This window comes from Fonsecaea nubica, assembly GCF_001646965.1.
Source record: "Fonsecaea nubica strain CBS 269.64 chromosome Unknown Scaff110, whole genome shotgun sequence".
NCBI lineage: Eukaryota > Fungi > Ascomycota > Eurotiomycetes > Chaetothyriales > Herpotrichiellaceae > Fonsecaea > Fonsecaea nubica.
Window position 1 is genome coordinate 17,514 of NW_019173783.1, and position 19,127 is coordinate 36,640.

At 51.9% G+C, this 19,127-nt stretch overlaps 2 protein-coding genes across 2 annotated transcripts; one reads left to right on the plus strand and one right to left on the minus strand.

Moving 5' to 3' along the window:
* Window positions 1–263: 263 nt before the first annotated feature.
* Window positions 264–3,193, plus strand: AYO20_10387 (hypothetical protein; the record flags this gene model as incomplete). Its single annotated transcript, XM_022648645.1, has 2 exons — window positions 264–3,107; window positions 3,167–3,193. The coding sequence occupies 2 exons, from the start codon at window positions 264–266 to the stop codon at window positions 3,191–3,193; spliced, it is 2,871 nt and encodes a 956-aa protein (XP_022495362.1).
* A 1,206-nt stretch (window positions 3,194–4,399) lies between these two features.
* AYO20_10388 (hypothetical protein) lies at window positions 4,400–18,878 on the minus strand (the record flags this gene model as incomplete). The annotated part of the gene is made up of 8 exons (XM_022648646.1): window positions 4,400–4,801; window positions 4,854–5,082; window positions 5,140–5,222; window positions 5,333–5,364; window positions 6,593–6,723; window positions 6,785–11,147; window positions 11,235–18,771; window positions 18,831–18,878. 8 exons carry the CDS (start codon window positions 18,876–18,878, stop codon window positions 4,400–4,402), a joined length of 12,825 nt encoding a protein of 4,274 aa, XP_022495363.1.
* Window positions 18,879–19,127: the final 249 nt, after the last annotated feature.

The following is a 19,127-nucleotide window of genomic DNA, read 5'->3' on the forward strand; positions in this document are numbered from 1 at the left end:
GTTGCGCAATCCCCCAGGCCGCAGTCGCGACTGCACCGCACCGTCGTTTGTGAAGACCACCGACCGCATGCCGCCAAAACAACAATAACAACTTTGGTGAGTGTCTGTCGTCCGAGTCACCTGGATCTGAATAACTTGTTCCTACGCTGCCTTTGCATGGATCCGTGTGACTGATGTTCTTAGATAGCCCGCTTGCACGTCCCAAGAGAAAGAAACATTCCTCCAACTTCTTCTCAAGGTTACGGATCTTCTCCCCTACAACCATGGCTGAGCAAGAGGAAGATTTCTCGCAACTGCCCTTGGTCGACAGATTCGTGCACAAGAATTGGAAAGCCCGCAAGGGGGGATATGAGGCTGCCGTAAAAGTGTTTGAAATCACACCTGACGAGTCGGACCCCGCCTTTCGACCATTTTTACAAGATCCGAGTCTCTGGAAGTCTGCTGCGGGCGATTCCAACGTCGCCGCTCAACAAGATGGACTGGCTGCACTGTGCGCATTCCTCAAGTATGGTGGTCAACAAGCTGCCGTCCGGTCACGAAACTTCACCCTACAGGCGCTATACGAGAAGGGATTGTCATCCACGAGGCCTCAGGCCAAAGCGAATGCGCTGGAGGCTATCCTGCTGTACGTCGAGCTGGACAAGTCCGACCCTGTGATTGAAGAACTATTGCCCGCCCTATCCCATAAGCAACCAAAGATCATAGCAGCAACTCTCAACGCACTCACCTCCATCTTCCACAACTACGGCGTTAAGATCGTCGAACCCAAACCTGTGTTGAAGGTGTTACCCAAGGTGTTTGGTCATGCGGATAAGAATGTCAGAGCAGAAGCACAAAACCTGGCTGTCGAGTTGTACCGCTGGCTCAAGGAGGCGATCAAGGTCACATTCTGGGGCGAATTGAAGCCGGTTCAGCAACAAGACCTGGAAAAGCTGTTTGAGAAAGTCAAAGAAGAGCCACCACCGAAGCAGGAACGCCTCACAAGGTCACAGCAAGCCGCTTTGGCGACAGCAGCTCCAGCAGCCAGCGGTGGCGACGATGAGTATGGTGAAGTGGCCGAAGAAGAAGAGGAACCTGAAGTGAATGCTTTCGACTTTGCAGAACCGGTCGACGTCTATTCGAAGATCCCCTCCGATTTCCACGAAATGGTAGGCTCGACCAAGTGGAAGGAACGCAAAGATGCCCTTGATGCGCTCTTTGCTATTCTGAACACTACAAAAATAAAAGAGGCGCCCTTTGATGATCTGGTCCGTGTGTTCGCAAAGTGTATGAAGGATGCCAACATTGCTGTCGTGACGGTGGCCGCCAACTGCGTCGAGAAGTTGGCCTTGGGTCTTAGGAAGTCCTTTGCCAGATACAGATCGACAATAATGTCCCCAATGATGGAGAGATTCAAAGAAAAGAAGCAGACCGTGGCGGATGCTCTGGGAGCTGCGCTGGACGCCGTCTTTGCTGCAACTTCTCTCACCGACTGCCTTGAGGATATTCTGGGATTTTTACCTAACAAAAACCCCAACGTCAAAGGCGAAACAATCAAGTTTCTCGTCAGATGCCTGCGGACTACCCGAGATGTGCCTTCCAAAGAGGAGCAAAAACGCATTGCCGACGCAGCCACGAAGCTCCTCACAGAGTCAACCGAAAGCATCAGATCCGGTGGTGCTGAAATTCTCGGAACACTCATGAAGATCATCGGTGAGCGTGCGATGAATCCTTATCTAGAGGGACTAGACGACATCCGAAAATCCAAGATCAAGGAGTACTTTGAGACTGCCGAAGTCAAAGCGAAAGAAAAGCCGAAGCCTGCTCCCGCGCCCGCTAAGGCGACCTCCGCCGTGGGTAAGAAAGTTGTGGGAGGTTCGAAGAAACCTGCACCTGGTGGGAGAAAGCCAGCGCCAGTAGCCGCACCTGCTCTGGTCGAGGATGCCACACCTCTACAACCCAAACCTACGGCCAAAGCGCTTCCCAAACCAGGCGGACTTGCTCGACCAGGTCTAGCACAGCCTGCTGGTCTCAAACTTGGTGGGCTCAAGAAACCTGCTCCTGGTGGTCTTTCGGTTGGTGCCGGAAGTCCGCAGCGACGAGTCATCTCACCACCAGTGAGCACAGATGGCGACGAGGAGACAGCAGCGGCAGCAGTGCCATCCCCTTCCAAGTTTGGCATGGGCCGAGGTGGACTCGCTGGGCGCTCGTTGGCCAGACCGACTGCCGCTCCACTTTCGCCTCCGTCGACAACATCAGCCTCAAACGCCCTTTCAGTAGTGGAGCGGGCAGAACTAGAAGAACTACGCGCTGAGAAAGAACGACTTGCAGGCTTGAATGACAGTCTTCGAAGCAGCAATGCCAAACTCACGGCCGAAATATCAGAACTTCAAAATCAGAATGCACAGCTGATTGAGGATCATACACGCGACGTTTTGCAGATAAAAGCCAAAGAGACACAGCTGGTCCGGGCGCGAGGCGAATGTGATGTTCTGAAAGCAGAGATTGAAAGTATCCGGAAAGAAAGCGAGCGGTATAAGCGAGAGGTGTCCCGACTTGGGCGTGAGAGTATTGGTCGAGAACGAGAGGACATGATTCGTGGACGTGCACTTGACGAAGCCTCCAATTTTGGCGGCGACAGTGGAGCTGGGGCCATATACGAAGACTCTTCGTTGAACAATCGATACCAGGCGAACGGAAATGTTCATGCAGCGCGACCTACCAGCACGGCTTTACATCGGACCGGAAGCTCAGCCAGCACACAGAGTGGTCGTGCACAGTCGCAAGCCAGCAGCGCGAAACCCAGACCGCAGAGTGGATACACATCTCATGGTAACCGTCTCGATCTCAGTCCCAGCGAAGAAAAAGAGAACAATGGGCTTGGAATCGACACATTGGGCGGAACAAGAAGAAAAATCAGCCCTCCCATGGTGTCAAATGGAGCTAGCGGAAGAATGAGTCCACAGCGATCCGGGTATACACCTGCATACTCTATGAGCAGAGAAGCTAGTGACTCTGGACTTTCGACAGGGGCTGGACCTAGGGAGTCTGGAAATAGGCCGGAGGAGAATTGGAAGCGAGCAGCGGAAGTGACGAGCCAGTTGAAGGCGAGGATTGAAGCTATGAAGGTAAGTTTCCCCCAATTTGACGAATGAGATGTGCCTGTGACTGACATGTACCTCCCCAGGCACGACAGGGCTTGTCACGGCATTGAGTGGAGCTAGCTATAAGGCGCAATGGAATGTGGACCGACTTTGCTGATATGGAGCACTGTACCGACGATGACGAAGCAAGCGAGCGCTTCCATCATTGTTTTCCTTGGGGCTTTTGGGTGTTACTCCTATGTTGATGGCGGGTCATGACGCGGCCACGGCGGAGTTGACATTGGAAATTCGATTCATGTAATGTACAGAGTCTGCATTTATTGCCATGCTCTGGACGGCCGAGGAGTTATTGTGGGCCTCTCCCAGGTGTTGACGAGCGGCGTCTTCATTTCAGAGGGTTGTACTGCAGCTTGCCAACCTGGAGGTCTCTCGGTGGAGGCAGGATTAATTGGCATTGTATGTAGCCATGCGGATCTCTCTCAGAGGAAAGATCGAGCTGAACCAGAAATCAGATTGATACCCCATCCACGACGCGTGCATCCTGTGCCCTCGATTTGGACAATGCGTGGTACCTAACCTACTTACCTAGTACAAGTACGTTGGTCATGGAACTGGGAAGGTACCAGACCAGGCACGCCAGGTAAGGTACGCCAGGTAAGGTAAGGTACTCACCGACCTTGGTAGAGGGTACCAGGACCAGGCAGCAGGACAAGGGCAGGGACGGGGGGGACACTAAGGAAGGGTACTTGGGTACTTCTGGGATTAATGGGTGGAGGATAAGACAGGACAGGACAGGACGGGACGGGACAGGGCAGGATTTGCAGTTTTTCAAGGTTTCTTCATTTTATGAGACTTTTTGTTTGATCGTGGTCATGATCGTGATGGTGTGTGTTCCTGACTACCCGTGACCATGACCATGACCATCAACTGTCGGACTGGGTGATGCAGCGAACACCTGATTAGAGGGTAGATACGTAAATCGCTGGCATGGACGCACAGTTTGGCCGGCAGGAGAATCCATGAGCGCTGCGCTTGAAAACCCCTGGCTCCTTTTCATCATCGTTTTGAGCAGTGACAGACCAGACCGTAAAATATGATCCGTGCATTGCCAATGGCATCCATCTCCTCCCAACATGTAATTCGTCACCTCGAGTGGCCAGTGTCAAGCTTGGCCCACCATCGTACTGATTGACATGATCATGACAATCACTTGAACCGTCAACAGGCCTTCATTTCTTGAGAAGCTTCCCCTCAGTTCTCCCAGAGGTGAGTCACCGGGAGGAAAGAGTCGGGGAAAAGGAGATGTCTGGAGCGGCTTAGATCTTGATGGCGCTCTCAACAGCCTTCCTCTTCTTGTCCATCCGTGCAACAGCCTTGACACCCATGATTCCACCACCCCAGTGTCTTCTGTTCTCCTCGTACTTGTTGGTGTAGCCCTCGTTGATGGCGTTGACCAACTTGGACAACTCCGACTTGTCCTCGCCCTTGACCTCGGTCAGAGCTAGCACGGCGGCAGTCTTCTTGTGTACGACGGTGCCAAGGCGAGCCTTGCCCTTGATGATGGCGTATGGGATGCCCATCTTCCGGCAGAGGGCAGGGAGGAAGACGACAAGTTCGATAGGGTCCACGTCGTTGGGGATCAGGACGAGGGATGCCTTCTTGGCTTCAATAAGACCGACAACGTGGTTGAGGCCGTATTTGACTGTGTAGGGTTTCTGCTGTGATATGAGTATGCTGTTGGTCTTGGAGGGTGTTGTAAACGCTGCTCACCTTGCTCACGTCCTCCTTCTTCTTGCCCTCCTGGACAGCGGTCGCCTCCTGGTGCAGTCTCTCTTTCTTCTGTGCCTTGGTTTCAGGGCGGTACTTGTTGAGTAGCTTGAAGGTCTGTGCTGCGGTATTTCGATCGAGGGTGTGCTGGAACTGGGCGATCGCAGGTGGCACCTTGAGGCGCATGTTCAAGATCTTCTTCTGGCGTTGGAGGCGGATGTACTCTGGCCATCTACAAACATGTCAGGCACCTCTACAATTGTAGCCGGAGCGCTTGGAAAATTCGTACTTGACCATGCGCGACAGGTTGCGCTTGGGCTGCACATCTTGACCGATGCCAAAGTTTCGTGGACGTCTCTCGAGGAGAGGGTTCTACAGAGGCGCAGGTCAGCAAGTCAGCTCACTCCGCTCTTCCCGAAGAGCACATCCAATGTCGTGAAAGACACAAGATCCGAAGACAACACTGGAGATCTGCAACGTACCTTGGCAGCCTTCTTGCTAGCACCAGCTTTCCCTTGAGGGAAAGGTGCAGGCGCGGGTTTCTTCCCCTTTGGTGGCTATCATTGAGCAAAGAAAACCGTCAGCAAATGTCCTCCGACTGACACAAAAGTTTTCTTTCAACTCTAAGGAGAAGGGAACCTCAGACCAGTGGCTAACTGCGTCTGAGATTCTCCTTCTCCAGCCGGAGTCATCACCGAGAATGTAGCAAAGGGACAGGCGAGACGCGTGTGTCCATTGTCCGCACCGTCAGTTAAGAGGTCAGGACGCTGGGCTGCTTCACACGCTCACAATGTCCCCGCGCAAATTCTGGCGGAAATTTTTACACATCGAGCAGCACCCGATCCACGAGGGTGGAACTTGATGTGCAGGTTGTGGTATAGCGGCGGAGGGCAGAGACGATGGTTCAGCTTACCATTTTGTCGTTCGAGGAAGAGGTGCTTGAATTGAAAGAAGTACAAGGTAGAGAGTGATGTGAAGGAGAAAGCGTAGGGCACGGGAAAGTGTCAATCAATCTGCAACTCGAAAATGTGGAAGTTCGAAGTGTGGGCTTGCCAAAAGTGGAAAGGTCATATCTTGGCAAAATATATCTGAGGGGCACAAGATGATTGGTGAATAGGACAGCCTCGGATATTCAGCCTCGTGGGAGTTCCAGATCCAATCAAGTGCGGAAGCCATTCTGGACTCTCCATTACAGACTCTCGTGTGGATCAAAAGAAACAATAAAGGGTGAACTTTAAGCCTTTCGCAGTTCGCAATCGAAACAACAGGCACTAATGTAGCTAAAAAAGAAACCGAGATCTGACTCCATCCGGGGCAAATGTACGAATGGATCGATTCGGCACATCCAAGGAGCAGCTATTGAATGATGCTTTTTATCAGCCAAACTAATACCTATCTATGCATTGGTTCTCTAGAGATGATCTGGACCGGGCATCTGAGATCTGCACATCTCAGACCAAGCCCAGATCACTACTGAGTTGCTGTTCAAACTCCTTGTTAATCCAGCCGTTGTGGTCGCCACAGTTCTCCGTCCATTTTGTCCGCACCTCCACAGCAGCCAGAACGACACGATGTCTTTATGATGGTGCCCTGTAGACATCATAGCTCACTCTAAGAAAAGAAAGAAGCCGCAGAAATTCCTTGCGTATCACTGCCCCAACCTGTCTCCATTACAATGCGTTACAGGCATGTCTTTGCCTTGTGCATCTCACACCGAGCATGTCCGACCGATCATGCGAAACCGAAATAATCAGCGCCGAGATTAATTGCCGTCATCAAGTTGTTCTTGAGAGTATCATAGTCATCGTAAGCAGGCAAGTCCAGCTGGTTGAAACAAGTGTGACTCGTCGGTAAGCGAGATTGACTTGGATCCCTATAGTGGTAGTATCGTTAGCATCTGTGCAAAAGCCTGACACGGTATTTGACAAACTTACTTGTGAATACTGAACAACGTATTCCCTTGCATGCCTTCAAGGTCCTTGAAGCCGTTGAGAGGAACTTTGCTGGTGCCAGTGACGAATTGTAACAATTTCGCCCGTTCTTCGTTGCTCATACCGCGGACAATGCGCCAGAACCATGTAACTTGAGGACTGTTGGCATTGTAGTTGTGGTATTCGGTATGGGCTCTCCAATCGTCCACGTCGATCTCCGGCAGTCCAGAGATGAGCAATTCGAGTTCCTGTTCGTCGAAGATGGCGATGAGCTCTGCTGGGATGATATCATGGAAACCTTTGACGAAATTCTCAAGCTGCTCCTTGACTGATGTGGTGAGGCGATAGCGAACTTGGGCATTGACGTATTCTCTCTTGTTCTCCTCCGTCACGGGGATATTGCGGCCGTTCGGAACAAGGTCCACGATCTTTTCCTCGCCAAATTGCTCTTCGACCACAGAGAAGTCTTCGGTGATGACGTCGGTGATGTCGTTCTCCAGAATCCACACCAAACTCTTGTAGTAGTCAAGATCCATGGACTCGAGATCTTTCAAATTAGGTTCCTTCCCAAGAAGACGCTTATAAACAGCCCGGCTGAAGTGACAATCAAGAACACGGCCCTCGTGCAAGGCCTTTCCAATGATGCGTCCGATGAATTTGAAGTACAGAAGGTGTTCGCCATTGATCCAACTGAGCGGGTTAGGGTGGAATGTGGTACGATCGGCTGCCACAGGTTGCCACAAGGCCCAATCTGGATTGAACATGCCTCGAGCAAGAACTTGAAACCATTCTCGAGTGACACCACCTGCATCAACGCCTTCTTCGCCGTTGAAACGAATGTTGAGTTTACCATATTTCATCTCCTCGGCGGATTTGTAGTACAAGGCCTTGTAAGAATCGAGGAACACTTGGCTGCGGCGGACGTTGAGCTGTAGAGGGGGTTGAATATGACGTTGCTGGTGCAATCTAGAGTGAATCTGCTTGGTAAAGTAGGCTCGCTTGTTGTCAAAGTCGAGGACTTTGGGGTTCTTAACCAAGAGGCTGAAGCTTCCGTTTCCTTGCATCAACTTGGGAGATTGGCGGATGATATCGTTGAGAATCTTCCGATGCTCGGTTGTGAAGTTGAAAAACAGTTCTTGGAGGTCATCCATAGCCTCCGGCGCAGGGCTTCCAGGTACCTGTTCTCGGATCTGGCGAGCCAGAACCGAGTCTTTGAGAGAGGTATTCTTACAGACCACCATCAACGACTCGATGAGTGGAAGCAGTATTGTAGCAAAAGTAGTAATGTTGTCCTTTTCGCGGACCGTTGTTAAACATTCACTCAGTTTGCTCCACAGCGGTCGCAGTGCAAGGCTTTCGTACGAAGAAGTAAGGATGCTCTTTGCCACCGCATTTCCCTCGGGTTCTTCATTCTCCGCCTTGGGCGCGGATAGATAGTCCAATGCCTGGAGAACTCGCAATAGCTTGACTTGGTCGGAACCACCATGGGAGAATTTGGTCGACGAGAGCACATGGAGGTCAGTGATCGACTGCGCTTCTTTGAGCTGTGGAATCAGCTCCTCTAGGTCTTTGCAGATGGATTCCGAAAGTTCTCTGATGTGATGAATCAACTCCTTGCTAAAGACGGCCGAGGTACCGGGAATGCATGACAGGCTCGACAGCGTCTCCAAGGTAGAGTGGAATGTGTCGCTATTGCATTCCGGAGCAACAAAGATGCTCACAACGAGTTGTAAATTGTGTTCTGAAACCTCGGGCGGTTCGAAAGCCTTCTTTGATTTGGCGCCTTCGGTCGTCAAGTCGTCATTGCTAGTTTCTGCATTGTCATTCGTGCCAGTCTCAGCAGTCTCGGGTTGTTCAGCCACACTTGCAGAAGCTTCAGTCGCTTCGTTGGTAGCAACAGGAGCCGGAGCATCTTGGATCTCAACATCGGCATCTATTCGAGCTGGTTGAGCTGCTTCAGCAGATGCACTGGCGGAAATTGCTTCCTCTGTGGTCCTGCCCTCAGGCTCAGTCGGCTTCTCCTCGTCGGCGACCTTCTCCTTGTCCTTCTTCAAAAGATTCGGCAAAGGCTGAGTCACGGCCGATAAAAGCTCAGCAAGTGATTGAAGGCACGACGAACTTTCCACGATCAGTTTGCGGTCGAGGAGGCTGATTAGATCGTTGATCGGATATCTGGCTGCCTTGACCTCCTTGGCTTTTCCTTTACCCTTCTTGGAAGCCAGACTGGCATCACTTTCCCGGATAAAAATAGTCCGGGTGTGGTAATTGCTCTGGCAAAGCTGTCTCAGGGCAGAAAGACACTGCTGCACGACCACAAGAGGGGTAACCTCATTGCTAATGCCACCTGCAGGCTGCAGTGAGAGCGTGCGTTTGAGTGGCTGAGGCGTCTTCTGGCCAACAGTTGCTTTTGCTCTCAAGGATAAATTGGCTAGACTGCGCTCAACAGCCGACACATCCGTTGAACCTTCTTTGAGAATGAGGAGTAAGAGATTGACGACTTCGGATCGAGTTTGTCGGTTGCCGCAGATATTGCGTAGGACATGCCATAGATTTGTGCGAAGCGAGCCTTGTTGTGGTAAGAACATGAGGCGCAACAAAGTTGCCACTCCAGACTTCTCAACCATCTGAATAATCTGCCGCTTGCCGTCGCGTTGACCTGCGTCTTCGCCGTGTCGGTCGTCACGCCCGTCTCCATCAGTTCGGACATATTGATACAGACGTCTGGCATGTGCCCGACCTTCTGCAGCGTGACGAGGATCAAGCTGACGCAAGACCTCGGGGGGCTGTTCTGCTAATATCACACGACGGAATGCAGGGTCAAGGGTGGCCAAGAAGTTATCGTTGTCCATGTCTTCCGCCTGCGCGTGTCCTCCGTTGGCTGCAGCTTGTCTGCGAGCTTCTTCACGCTCCCGTCGGCGTTGTGCGTGGGCTTCCTGTTGCCGTATCTCTTCTCGGATCTCTTCTGGGAGAGCGTTGAGGAAGTCTGGATCAATGCCAGACGTACTAGCCCCTTCTTGACGAGCTTCTTCACGGCGAGTAGCATACTGCTGCATGATGACCTCTTCGCGGAGTTCTTCTGGTAGGGCTTCCAAATACTCAATATCAATCGCAAGCCCTGTGATGTCGATTTGCCGGCCTCGAATGGTAGTGAAAACACGCGGCTGCGCTTCAGTCGTTGTCGACGTCGAAGCCGCGTTGTCAGGGGCTTCTTGCGCATTTGATACTTCTGTATCTTGTACGACCTCCATGGGAACAGTGTCACCGTCTTCATGCTCAACATCCTCTTCTTGGGCATCAGCTTCGACAGCTGCAGCGATTTCGGCCTCAACCCGTAAACGCTCTTCTTCACGTTCCTCAGCCTCTTTCTTGCGACGTTCTGCTTCCACCTTCAATCTTTCCATTTCTTCCCGTTCTGCCTTCTGCTCCTGTTCTCGCTTCCGTTTGAGTTCTTTTTCCTCTTGCTGAGCAAAGGGAACCATGACCGACATGAGCCACAATTGAACCCTCTGGATCTTCTCTATATAGGTAGTGCCATAGAGAAGTCGTACTTCCTCTTGCCAACGTGCCATAGTCGGTGAGGGCACAAAGTTGTTACCGCGCTGGGAGTCTTCGCGGGAAACATGACGGTGATGGCGGGGATCCCACCCAGATGATCGCCAGGGATCGCGGAAATCTGTAAGAGGAGCGGGAATGCGAAGCCGAACCTGTCCTTCGCCTATCTCGCCACGCTGAAGAGCCGAGAAAATGGCGTCAAGTACAGCTCCATGTCCGCCTATTCCGCGTGGATCAACCGCGTGGAGAGTTGCTTGAATAGGTTGATGGAAGGGAGGGATCCCTGGTATCTGCATCGCAGACGGAAAGAAAATGCCAGCACCAAGGTGCTCTGTTCTCTGTCGAGACTCTGGTTGAGGCCTTCGTAACAGCGGGTTTGTGCCATCATCGCCAGACCTCACGTGTCCCGATATGCGGCCCGAGCGGCCTGGTGGATTCAGATCCTCACGGCCTTCAATCCGCCTAGTAAGGGAATTCCAGACCGAGCCAGCAAGTGGACGATGCCGCCGCATAAGAGGCGGATGGTCCCATGTCAAATGGGTGTGCTCGATGATCTCGCGGGCACCACCAAGTAAGTGATCGAAGTCACCGTACTCCAATCCGTCATTCTCGTCCATATCGTCGCCATCTTCATCATCTTCGTCCTCGTCGTCCTCGTCCTCATCATCATCGTCCTCTTCCTCTGGAAAAGTGATTCCTGGAGGTGGAACGACGCCGGGATCGATTTGAGGACGACTACGACGTGCGGCCGTCATGACTGGCGAAGACCCATCTTCTGACAGATCGCCCATCGAGCCATCAAGGTCGTGGTCACCTAAAACCCGAAGCAAGTTGCTGAGGACACCTGCCGACGCGGGCGGGCCATTGTCGTGACCCTGTACTACAGCAACGGGCATCATACCTCCAGGGAAGGAAAACCCATCGTGATCAAACCCAGCGATGCGATGTCGTTCCCCAGCATTTTCTGCCTCATCGCCGTCATCGTCGTCGTCTTCGTCTTCGTCTTCCCATTCGCCTTCCTCGTCCCCGGGTCCTTCATTGAGACTGTTGTTTTCGTCGTCAGCGTTGATTTCACCGGCATCGTCGTCTTCACCAATTTCAAAGTCTTCGCCGTCGTCGTCATCGTCCTCGTCGTCCTCGTCGTCTTCGTCGGACTCGTCGTCGTCCTCATCATCTTCATCTTCATCTGAGTCGACATCCATGTGAGGATCGTTCACAACAAATTCGATGTCCATTGGTACATCACCTGGAAGGCCCTCTATTTCACCGTCTGGCCCCATTTCACCTTCTTCTTCATCGCTGACTGCTTCGTCGTCGTTCGGACCGGCGACCATGCCGTCATCGTACTCCATTTCGTCCTCATACGCATCGTCATACATCTCCTCGTCTTCATCTTCTTCATCCGTCGCAGAGTCCGAGCCAGGATCCCGATTGGGATCCAGCAAACCGAGCGCAGAATTTCGGAAAAGATCAGGTGTTTCTTCCCGCTCTTCATCAACATCCGATACCGACGAGGCAGACGAAATGACGTCTTCAGGCATGTTCCCCACCACGGAGTTCAAAAGGTCCGGCGACGTGACGCTTAGTTGAGTTGCTAATGTGGTGAGCTCCTGTAATGGGCGCAGGATGAACTTGATCACTCTCTTGGAGCCAGGGTATGCAAGATCGATTTCTGTGAGCGAGCTGGTCAAGACTGAGATAAGATTCTTCTCAAACATCATCCTGGAAAGGACTTTGTAGGAAGTATTCTGGGAGCCAGCAGAGCCTTCTGGGACGGCAGGCTTTGTCAAGAGACGATTGAACATGTCAGCTAGACACAGCAATCGACTGTACTTCATCTGAAGTGGTTCGTTCGAAGAAATGGCATCCTTGTACGCCTTGATGGCGTGCTCGAGGACAAAGCGGCGCACGAATGTCAGGTCTGGTTCGTCGTCAACGTCCTCGATTTGTGGCTGTGTGGAGTATCGTTGCGCAGTAACAGTCATACCCGCTTCCCCTGTCTTAGAACACAGGGCAACAATCACTCGAATAGCCCAATCACTTGTGAGCAATTTCTTCTTGAATTGGAGAGAATCTTCCTTGTCCACATAACAGGATGGAATCAGTCCGGTGAGGAAGTAGTTGAGAATCCCAGAACGTGGCTTCGATGGCGTGACCGCCATTGGGTCAGCCTTGCGAGAGAAATTGATGAACTCAATCTTTGCGCGGTTATAAGAGTGCAGAAGTTCGGTCAGATTGTACATCAAGAAGCAGCGGTAGGAAAAGATTGGGTGCTCCTCAGGCTTGAACTTTGCCTTTTCAGATTTCGGCTGCGAACCGTCAATGGCAGGGCCTTCGGACGAACTTGCTGTAGCGGTGTGTTGGTTAGGATTTGACGTTCCATTCACAGTTGGAGTGCCCGAGACCTGGGCAGGGGGATCTTTATCCTCAACGTCCTTGTAATTCAACAACTCGGATAGAATGAAGTGAATGACTCCATCCGGATGCTCGACAGTCGGAGGCTTCAATTCGGGCACCTTGCCTTTGCTACCCTCTTCGTTGGAATCTGGCGCGTTTTCAACGCTGGCTGCTGGCTGCGTGGCATCCACTGTGCTGTCTTCGTTTGGTTGACTTTGGGCACCTTCGTCTTGGTCGGTTGCCTTGGACTCACTGGTCTTCTTCAACACTAGAGTATCCTTCAATACCAGAGCGGCCACACCTGTAGCATGCGGCTGCCACGAAGACAATTTGACAAGCTCATTTGTCGTCTCGACGAAGACAGATGGCGATCGCAGGACAAGATGGTATAGCTCACGAATGTAACTGTTTGTGTCTGGTTGCCTTGCCGTGCTGCGAGAGTGGAATAGAAGCTTTATCTCACTGCGCATGATTTGTTTCAGGGTTGCGTCGTCCTCGACAATGTGTCGCAGAATGAGCATGAAGCAACTTTGTAGGCGATGTCCCACCCCATTGGTAAGTTGCTTGACCATGAGGAAGAGTCTCTGAAGGTTCCGTTTCTCAGCCAACCTGCTGGCAACTTCTCGAGTTCGTGTAAGAGGAACTAGAACTCTAGTGATGGCCAAAGCCATGCCTTTGTCTTTGCCAACGCGAGGGAGCAGGTTCACGAGTGCTTCGAAGAGCTTCAGTTTATCATCCATGTCGAACACAGCAACCGGTGTCAGCACAGCCTTTGTGACAGAATCAAGGTCCGCCGGATTATCCCACTTGACTACTGCCGGCTCACAGTCCTTGGACAGCATCTTCTCAATAATCAACAAGATAGGCGCAACCCATGGAAAGGAGCCTTCATCAGCCCGTCCATCTGCTGCCGGAAGTTGTAAAAACGAAAGGATGCCTTCAAACGAGTCCTGGAATATATTGAGTGTCTCTTTGAACACTTCTCCATCCTGGATAAGGAGAGCTACCAGGTGCGCTGCGGCAGCGATTTTCTTTCCGCGGGATTCGTTAATATCATCTTCGTCTTGCATCGATAGTAGTGAACTAGTCAGAAGATCCAAGGTAGTTCTCCAAAACTCATTGGCTTGATCTTCACCCAATTTCTTTGTTGCACTAATGATCAAGTCAGACAGCTCGAAGGTCAAGTTCGGGTGATTGTCGAGAATATTATTGCACCGCTCAGCCAGGTCCTCTCTGATGAGTGCCCTCTGTTCGTTGATCGACTGGACGGAGTAATTCCGTGGCAGATCTGCCTCGGAAGGTTGTGGTACCACGCGTTCAGGCTCAGTGTCACTGTTGAGAAGGTTACTGATGTCCATTGCGGAAGAGACGCTCGTCGTGGCATTATCCGCCGGTCTCGATGCGGAAGTGTTTTGACTAGAGGTAGTGACGTCTTCCATCTCGTTGTCGTCTGGCGCTTCATGCGCATTCGGAAATATAGTGTGAAACGTGTCCAGCGAGACCCAACCAGAAGATGAATTTGAGTTTGCCGGCGGATTCACAACGCCAGAAATATGGCTAGGAGCAGTCGTAGTGTCGCTATCTCTCTCAGGGACTGGCAGTCGCCTCCGGCGAGGATTGGCTGAAAGTGCTCGGCAGTACTCTTCAGCTGGCGTGTAGATATTTGGCGCTTGCGAATTGGAGCGGTAAAGAGCCTCGCGTACGAGATCCTCACTGTAGCCTTTGTCTTTCAAAGTGTTGACCTTTGAAGGGTCAAACTCCGGTCGCTTTGGCGCAAAGGGTGCAAGAGTAGGGTGGTCACCATCAGACTGCACTGCTTCCATCTCATGGTCACCAGTGAATACATGCTTCAAGATCGAGATCAGCTTCTGCACAACGTCTTTGGATGCTTGGTCCGCGTATTCACTCGCCCATATCAATCGCGCGAGCGGAAGTGCTTCCATCCGTAAGTTGAGTAACACTTGAGCAGGAACAAAGTAGTATTGTCTCGAAGGGTCTATAGTCTTCATGTTGTTCGACTGTGCTGATTCCATGATGCATTTTGAGTCGGTGAATACCTCCAGGATATCGAGACAGATTTTGAGACCCGTATTGGCAGAGAAAATGGCATGCTCCACTTTGCATGACTTCAATTTGTCGAAAAACTCTGTGCCGATCTCCGTCAGAGTTTTGATACCGCCAGCCTTGCGAAACGCCTCGACGACAAAACCTTGACGGGCTGGATGTGTCGCGATGGGTCCTGACGACGAACTGCTGTCGTCGTAGAAGCTTCCCCGGACGTTATCTAGAGCGATCACAAGATAAGTAAAGCGGGGTTCGGTATCCTCGGCGCCACCGTTTTGCGGAGGTTTCGGGTTGAGGAAGTATGGTCGAAGTTGTGTTAAATAGGCGGAGGCGAGAGCATTTGCCACTAAGGACGTCTTCTGTTTGGAGAAGGTGTCTGGGCGACGCCGGCCAGCGATGTTGCGGCCAAGTCGACACAGGAAATCGGTGATGGCGGCAGGAGTTTCGATCAAGAGAAAGCGTAGAGTCTGGACGTTCTTGAAGAATGGTGTTTGTCGATCCTGACTCAGTGTAGCGGAGTCTGACCCAGAGATTGTTTTATTCTCGCCAGTTTCAGGTGTCGAAGGCCCTGTATGGCGAGACGTGATGTCGCGAACACTCAAAAGTTTATCAACCTCATCGTCACCAGTCGAGAAGTGTTCTGGGCGTGTTGCCGAGATCCAGGATTCGGGGATTGAGCGCTGGAGCGCAACATCCTCGCGACAACAGGCAGCTGATATCGCTCCCATCATTTGAGCAATGTCGGCTAAAACATCCTCTAGGTTCACTGACCCGAACAGGAAGTTATGCATGTGTCTCTGGTTATAAATCGGAATGTTGAAGATCTCGCTTAGCACCTGGGCCAGACAAAAGACCGCCATCATGCTTCTGACTAGGCGAGTTCCATTTAACTCCACGTCTGACAGCTGCGGAGCAGCGCCCTTGCCTGTCCCGGTGGTACCTGGCGCGGCTTTCACGAGAGGGCCAAAATAACAAGACCAGTCGGTTGGCTGACATTGGCTGAAGTGCTTTAGCTCTGAACAAGCAAAACGCGCGCGGTCGACAAGTGCAGGAAGGACAATGTGCGGTTTGGTCTCGGCCATCATGTGAACTGCTGCGGCCAGCTCTTGGAACATTCCACCGTGTCGGTCAAAGGGTTGAGTTGCAACCGGCAGGCTGGGCAATGTGATGAAGTCCAAGACAAGGTCGCAGCCACCATGGTCCAAAAAGCTAGTGCAATGAGCCTGGTGCTCGAAGAAAGCCATCAAGAACGCAATCGCAGGTCTAACGTAATCACTAGCTTTCAGCCCATTGCCATCTTGATCGCTCGGTCTTCCGGTAACAGTGCTCGGGGGAAGCATCTCATCCTCCAGAATCAATTTGTCACCATTCGGCAGGTCAATCTTTCTGGCAGGAATGGGTTCATCAGCATTGCTTGAAACTGGTGGTAGAATCTCCAACGACAGGGCCTCGCGTCCACCGCAGGGAACAAGTTCATCCTCCGTACCAAGCCACAGCTTTGCTCCTGCACCAAAGTTGACGGAGAGCGACCTGCCAATATGACGCACGCGACCAAGCATTATCATCACCGCACTCAAAACGGAAGTCCGCAAGTTTGGATGATGTCTGATGAGCTCATCGAATGTCGAACCAAGCATAGCCAGCATGCTTGCATCGTTGAGGACCTTCACATGGGCAGGTGACTCGAAGATCTCGAAGAACTTCTCCAGAGCACCGGAGGATTTGAACAGGTCGAAACCAGCACTCGTAAGACAAATAGCGCCGAACACCTGAGAGACGTTGACAATTGCATCAACCACGGGTGGAATACCTTGTGGTCGATTTTCAGGGATCGACGATATTGAATTTGACCGCTTCTGATTCGCTGGAGTTTCTGACGGGTTCGGTGACGGATTGACTGTGTTTAGAATGCTCTGAATAATACCTGCTTCGGATATCACTGCATAGCTTGTGGGCTCGTTGTGGAGAAATCCCCAGATGGCCTTGATGACTTCGCTCCATGTGTGCGCACCGAAAGCGGTCAGATGGTCGACAATGAGCCGAAAGGCACGGAGCAAAGCCTGAGAGTCGACCAGGCTTCGCAGCACTCGATCAGCCTGCTGACCCTGATGACCGCTGATGTCGTTGATCATGTCAATGATGGATCGGATTATTTGCTGATGCATATAAGGGATTTCGTAGTCCGTAGCCCGCGTCTTATGCTGAGCCGGTATCCCTTGACCTGCCTGGAGAAGATCCCAAGCACTTGTCACAAGAGTGCTCAAGAGATTGCAGATAGCCTCAAAAGCATTGTTACTTAACAAAGTTGCGAGACCATCTTTGAAGTGATGGAAGAACGTCTTGATAAAGTCAAGCATCCGCAGGTGGACCCTCATGGCTTTGGCGGTTGTAATACTGAAGCCGGTAAGGTATGAGGTGATAAAGCTCGAAGCTATCACCGCCTCGCTAGAGCGTCCGTGGTGACCGGTAACCTCAATGAGCGTCCTCGGCAACGAAAAGATCGCGTCTCTCCAATCGTCCCCAAACACGTCATCGGTATGGTCATGCTCTTGAGCAATATCACTCAGGCCCTTTTGTATCAGTTGAGAAAGGAGCCCCTGACTTGATCCTGCACCCAATGCAGCATGAATCTCGGAAGCGAAAGATTTTGAGTGTGCCAGGAACGACATCGTCTCCATGGCCAGAGTTTGAAGATAGATGGGCACACTAGGGTGGGACTTTTTTGTGTCGTGAAGAAGACCCACAACTTGCTGGATGAATTCCTGAGGTTTCTCCTCCGAGAACAGTTTCTGAGTGAGGTCCGGTTCGCTAAAGACATTGGCCAGACTAGCGATGGACAAGAGCCGCACTGCTAACAGCCCCTTGCGACTACTCGACGAGGTGATCAAAGCATAGGCAACACGAAGCTGGTGCAGCAGCTCGTATCGAACCTTGGGCGGCATATCGTCAGCCAGGTGGTTGTGCAAGATCGTCTCGATAGTGGTGGCTGACAGATCCGAGGGAGAGAATTCGAGTATCTTCACGCTCTTCTCTTTTTCACCTTGTGCATGGACAATTCTACTACTGCCAATGTCATTGGAAGAGCCGTTGGTACTCGCTGTGCCGGGGCCCGTCGACAATGGTCGGCTGCGTGTCGGGGTGGGTGAGGTTTCTAACGATTGCGAGGCTTCAACAGAGGCAGCCTCGGGTTCGGAGCCTGAGGTTTCCCACCAGACTCTGACGTGGTGAGCCCATGCAGACCAATCTCGATCAAGTCCGGCTGATGAAGATTTCCCGCGGTCGCCATGCTGTGGGGATTCCTTGCAGAGGGCACGAAAGTCGTTTGGATTGAATGCAGTGGAGCCACGCCTCGGTTTGCCGCCGTTGTGCTGAACTTTCTCTTTGGACTTGGTCTTGACTGGAGATGGTGGTCCACGTTTAGCATTCGCTGGAAGTGGCCCGAAAGGCGAAGCCAGTCTCTCGATACGCTCATAATCAAAATCATAAAATTTTGGCCCATGAGAAGAGGGGCGAATGCCTCCGTACCGCTGCGCTAGGAAGAAGGTGATTTGCAGAGTGCTGTGCAGTAGGGAGAGCGATGTGGTATGTAACAAGTCATTCAAGCGGTCTGTGCTATTGTAGACTGCGCGGTTTGCACATTTTTCAACCAGAAGTTTCGAAAAGGCCAGAACCGATTCGACCAGTTCTCTATCACCCTCTGGACCAAATCCTCTCTCTTTCAAACCCTGCTCATCGACCCCAGGGCTCCCCTCGAGTAACAGTGATGAGTTAAAGGGTATTGTCTGAGGGCCTTTGTCCAAGCCATATCTCGAGTTGAAGGACTGGAGGATGCTGTCAAACCGGTCGAGAGGTTCGATCCAGTTGTTGAGATCGCCACGGGGATAAGGCCATCTCGGCGACCAGGCAGCCAAGACACCTGGAAGGTCGACCAAGGGCACTGTTGAAACCTGCTTGACCAGATCTGTTACCGCAGGGGACTGTCGCAGTCACATCAGCCTTGTCCACCCAACATATGGAGCAGCAGGAACAAACTCACCAACGACGCCTTGTGCTTCTCCTGCGGCTTCCTCGTAACCTTCCCCATCTTCACTAAGCCCCGTGAATCGGCACCATAGGTTGCATCAGAGAGTGAGGTTGTGTTCAGCCTTGCGAGAGCCGATCTCCAGATGGGAGGCCAAGATCACGATATGGGGGAGGCAGGATTGCTGGCACAGCAATACAGGCAGGAAGAGCGGGTTGGTTGAATTCCGGTGAGGAAGAGAAGAAGAGGCGATTGTTCTGAATCGGCAGGAGAATTTGGGTGCGAAAGAGTGCTTGAAGTTTCGCTGAAAGT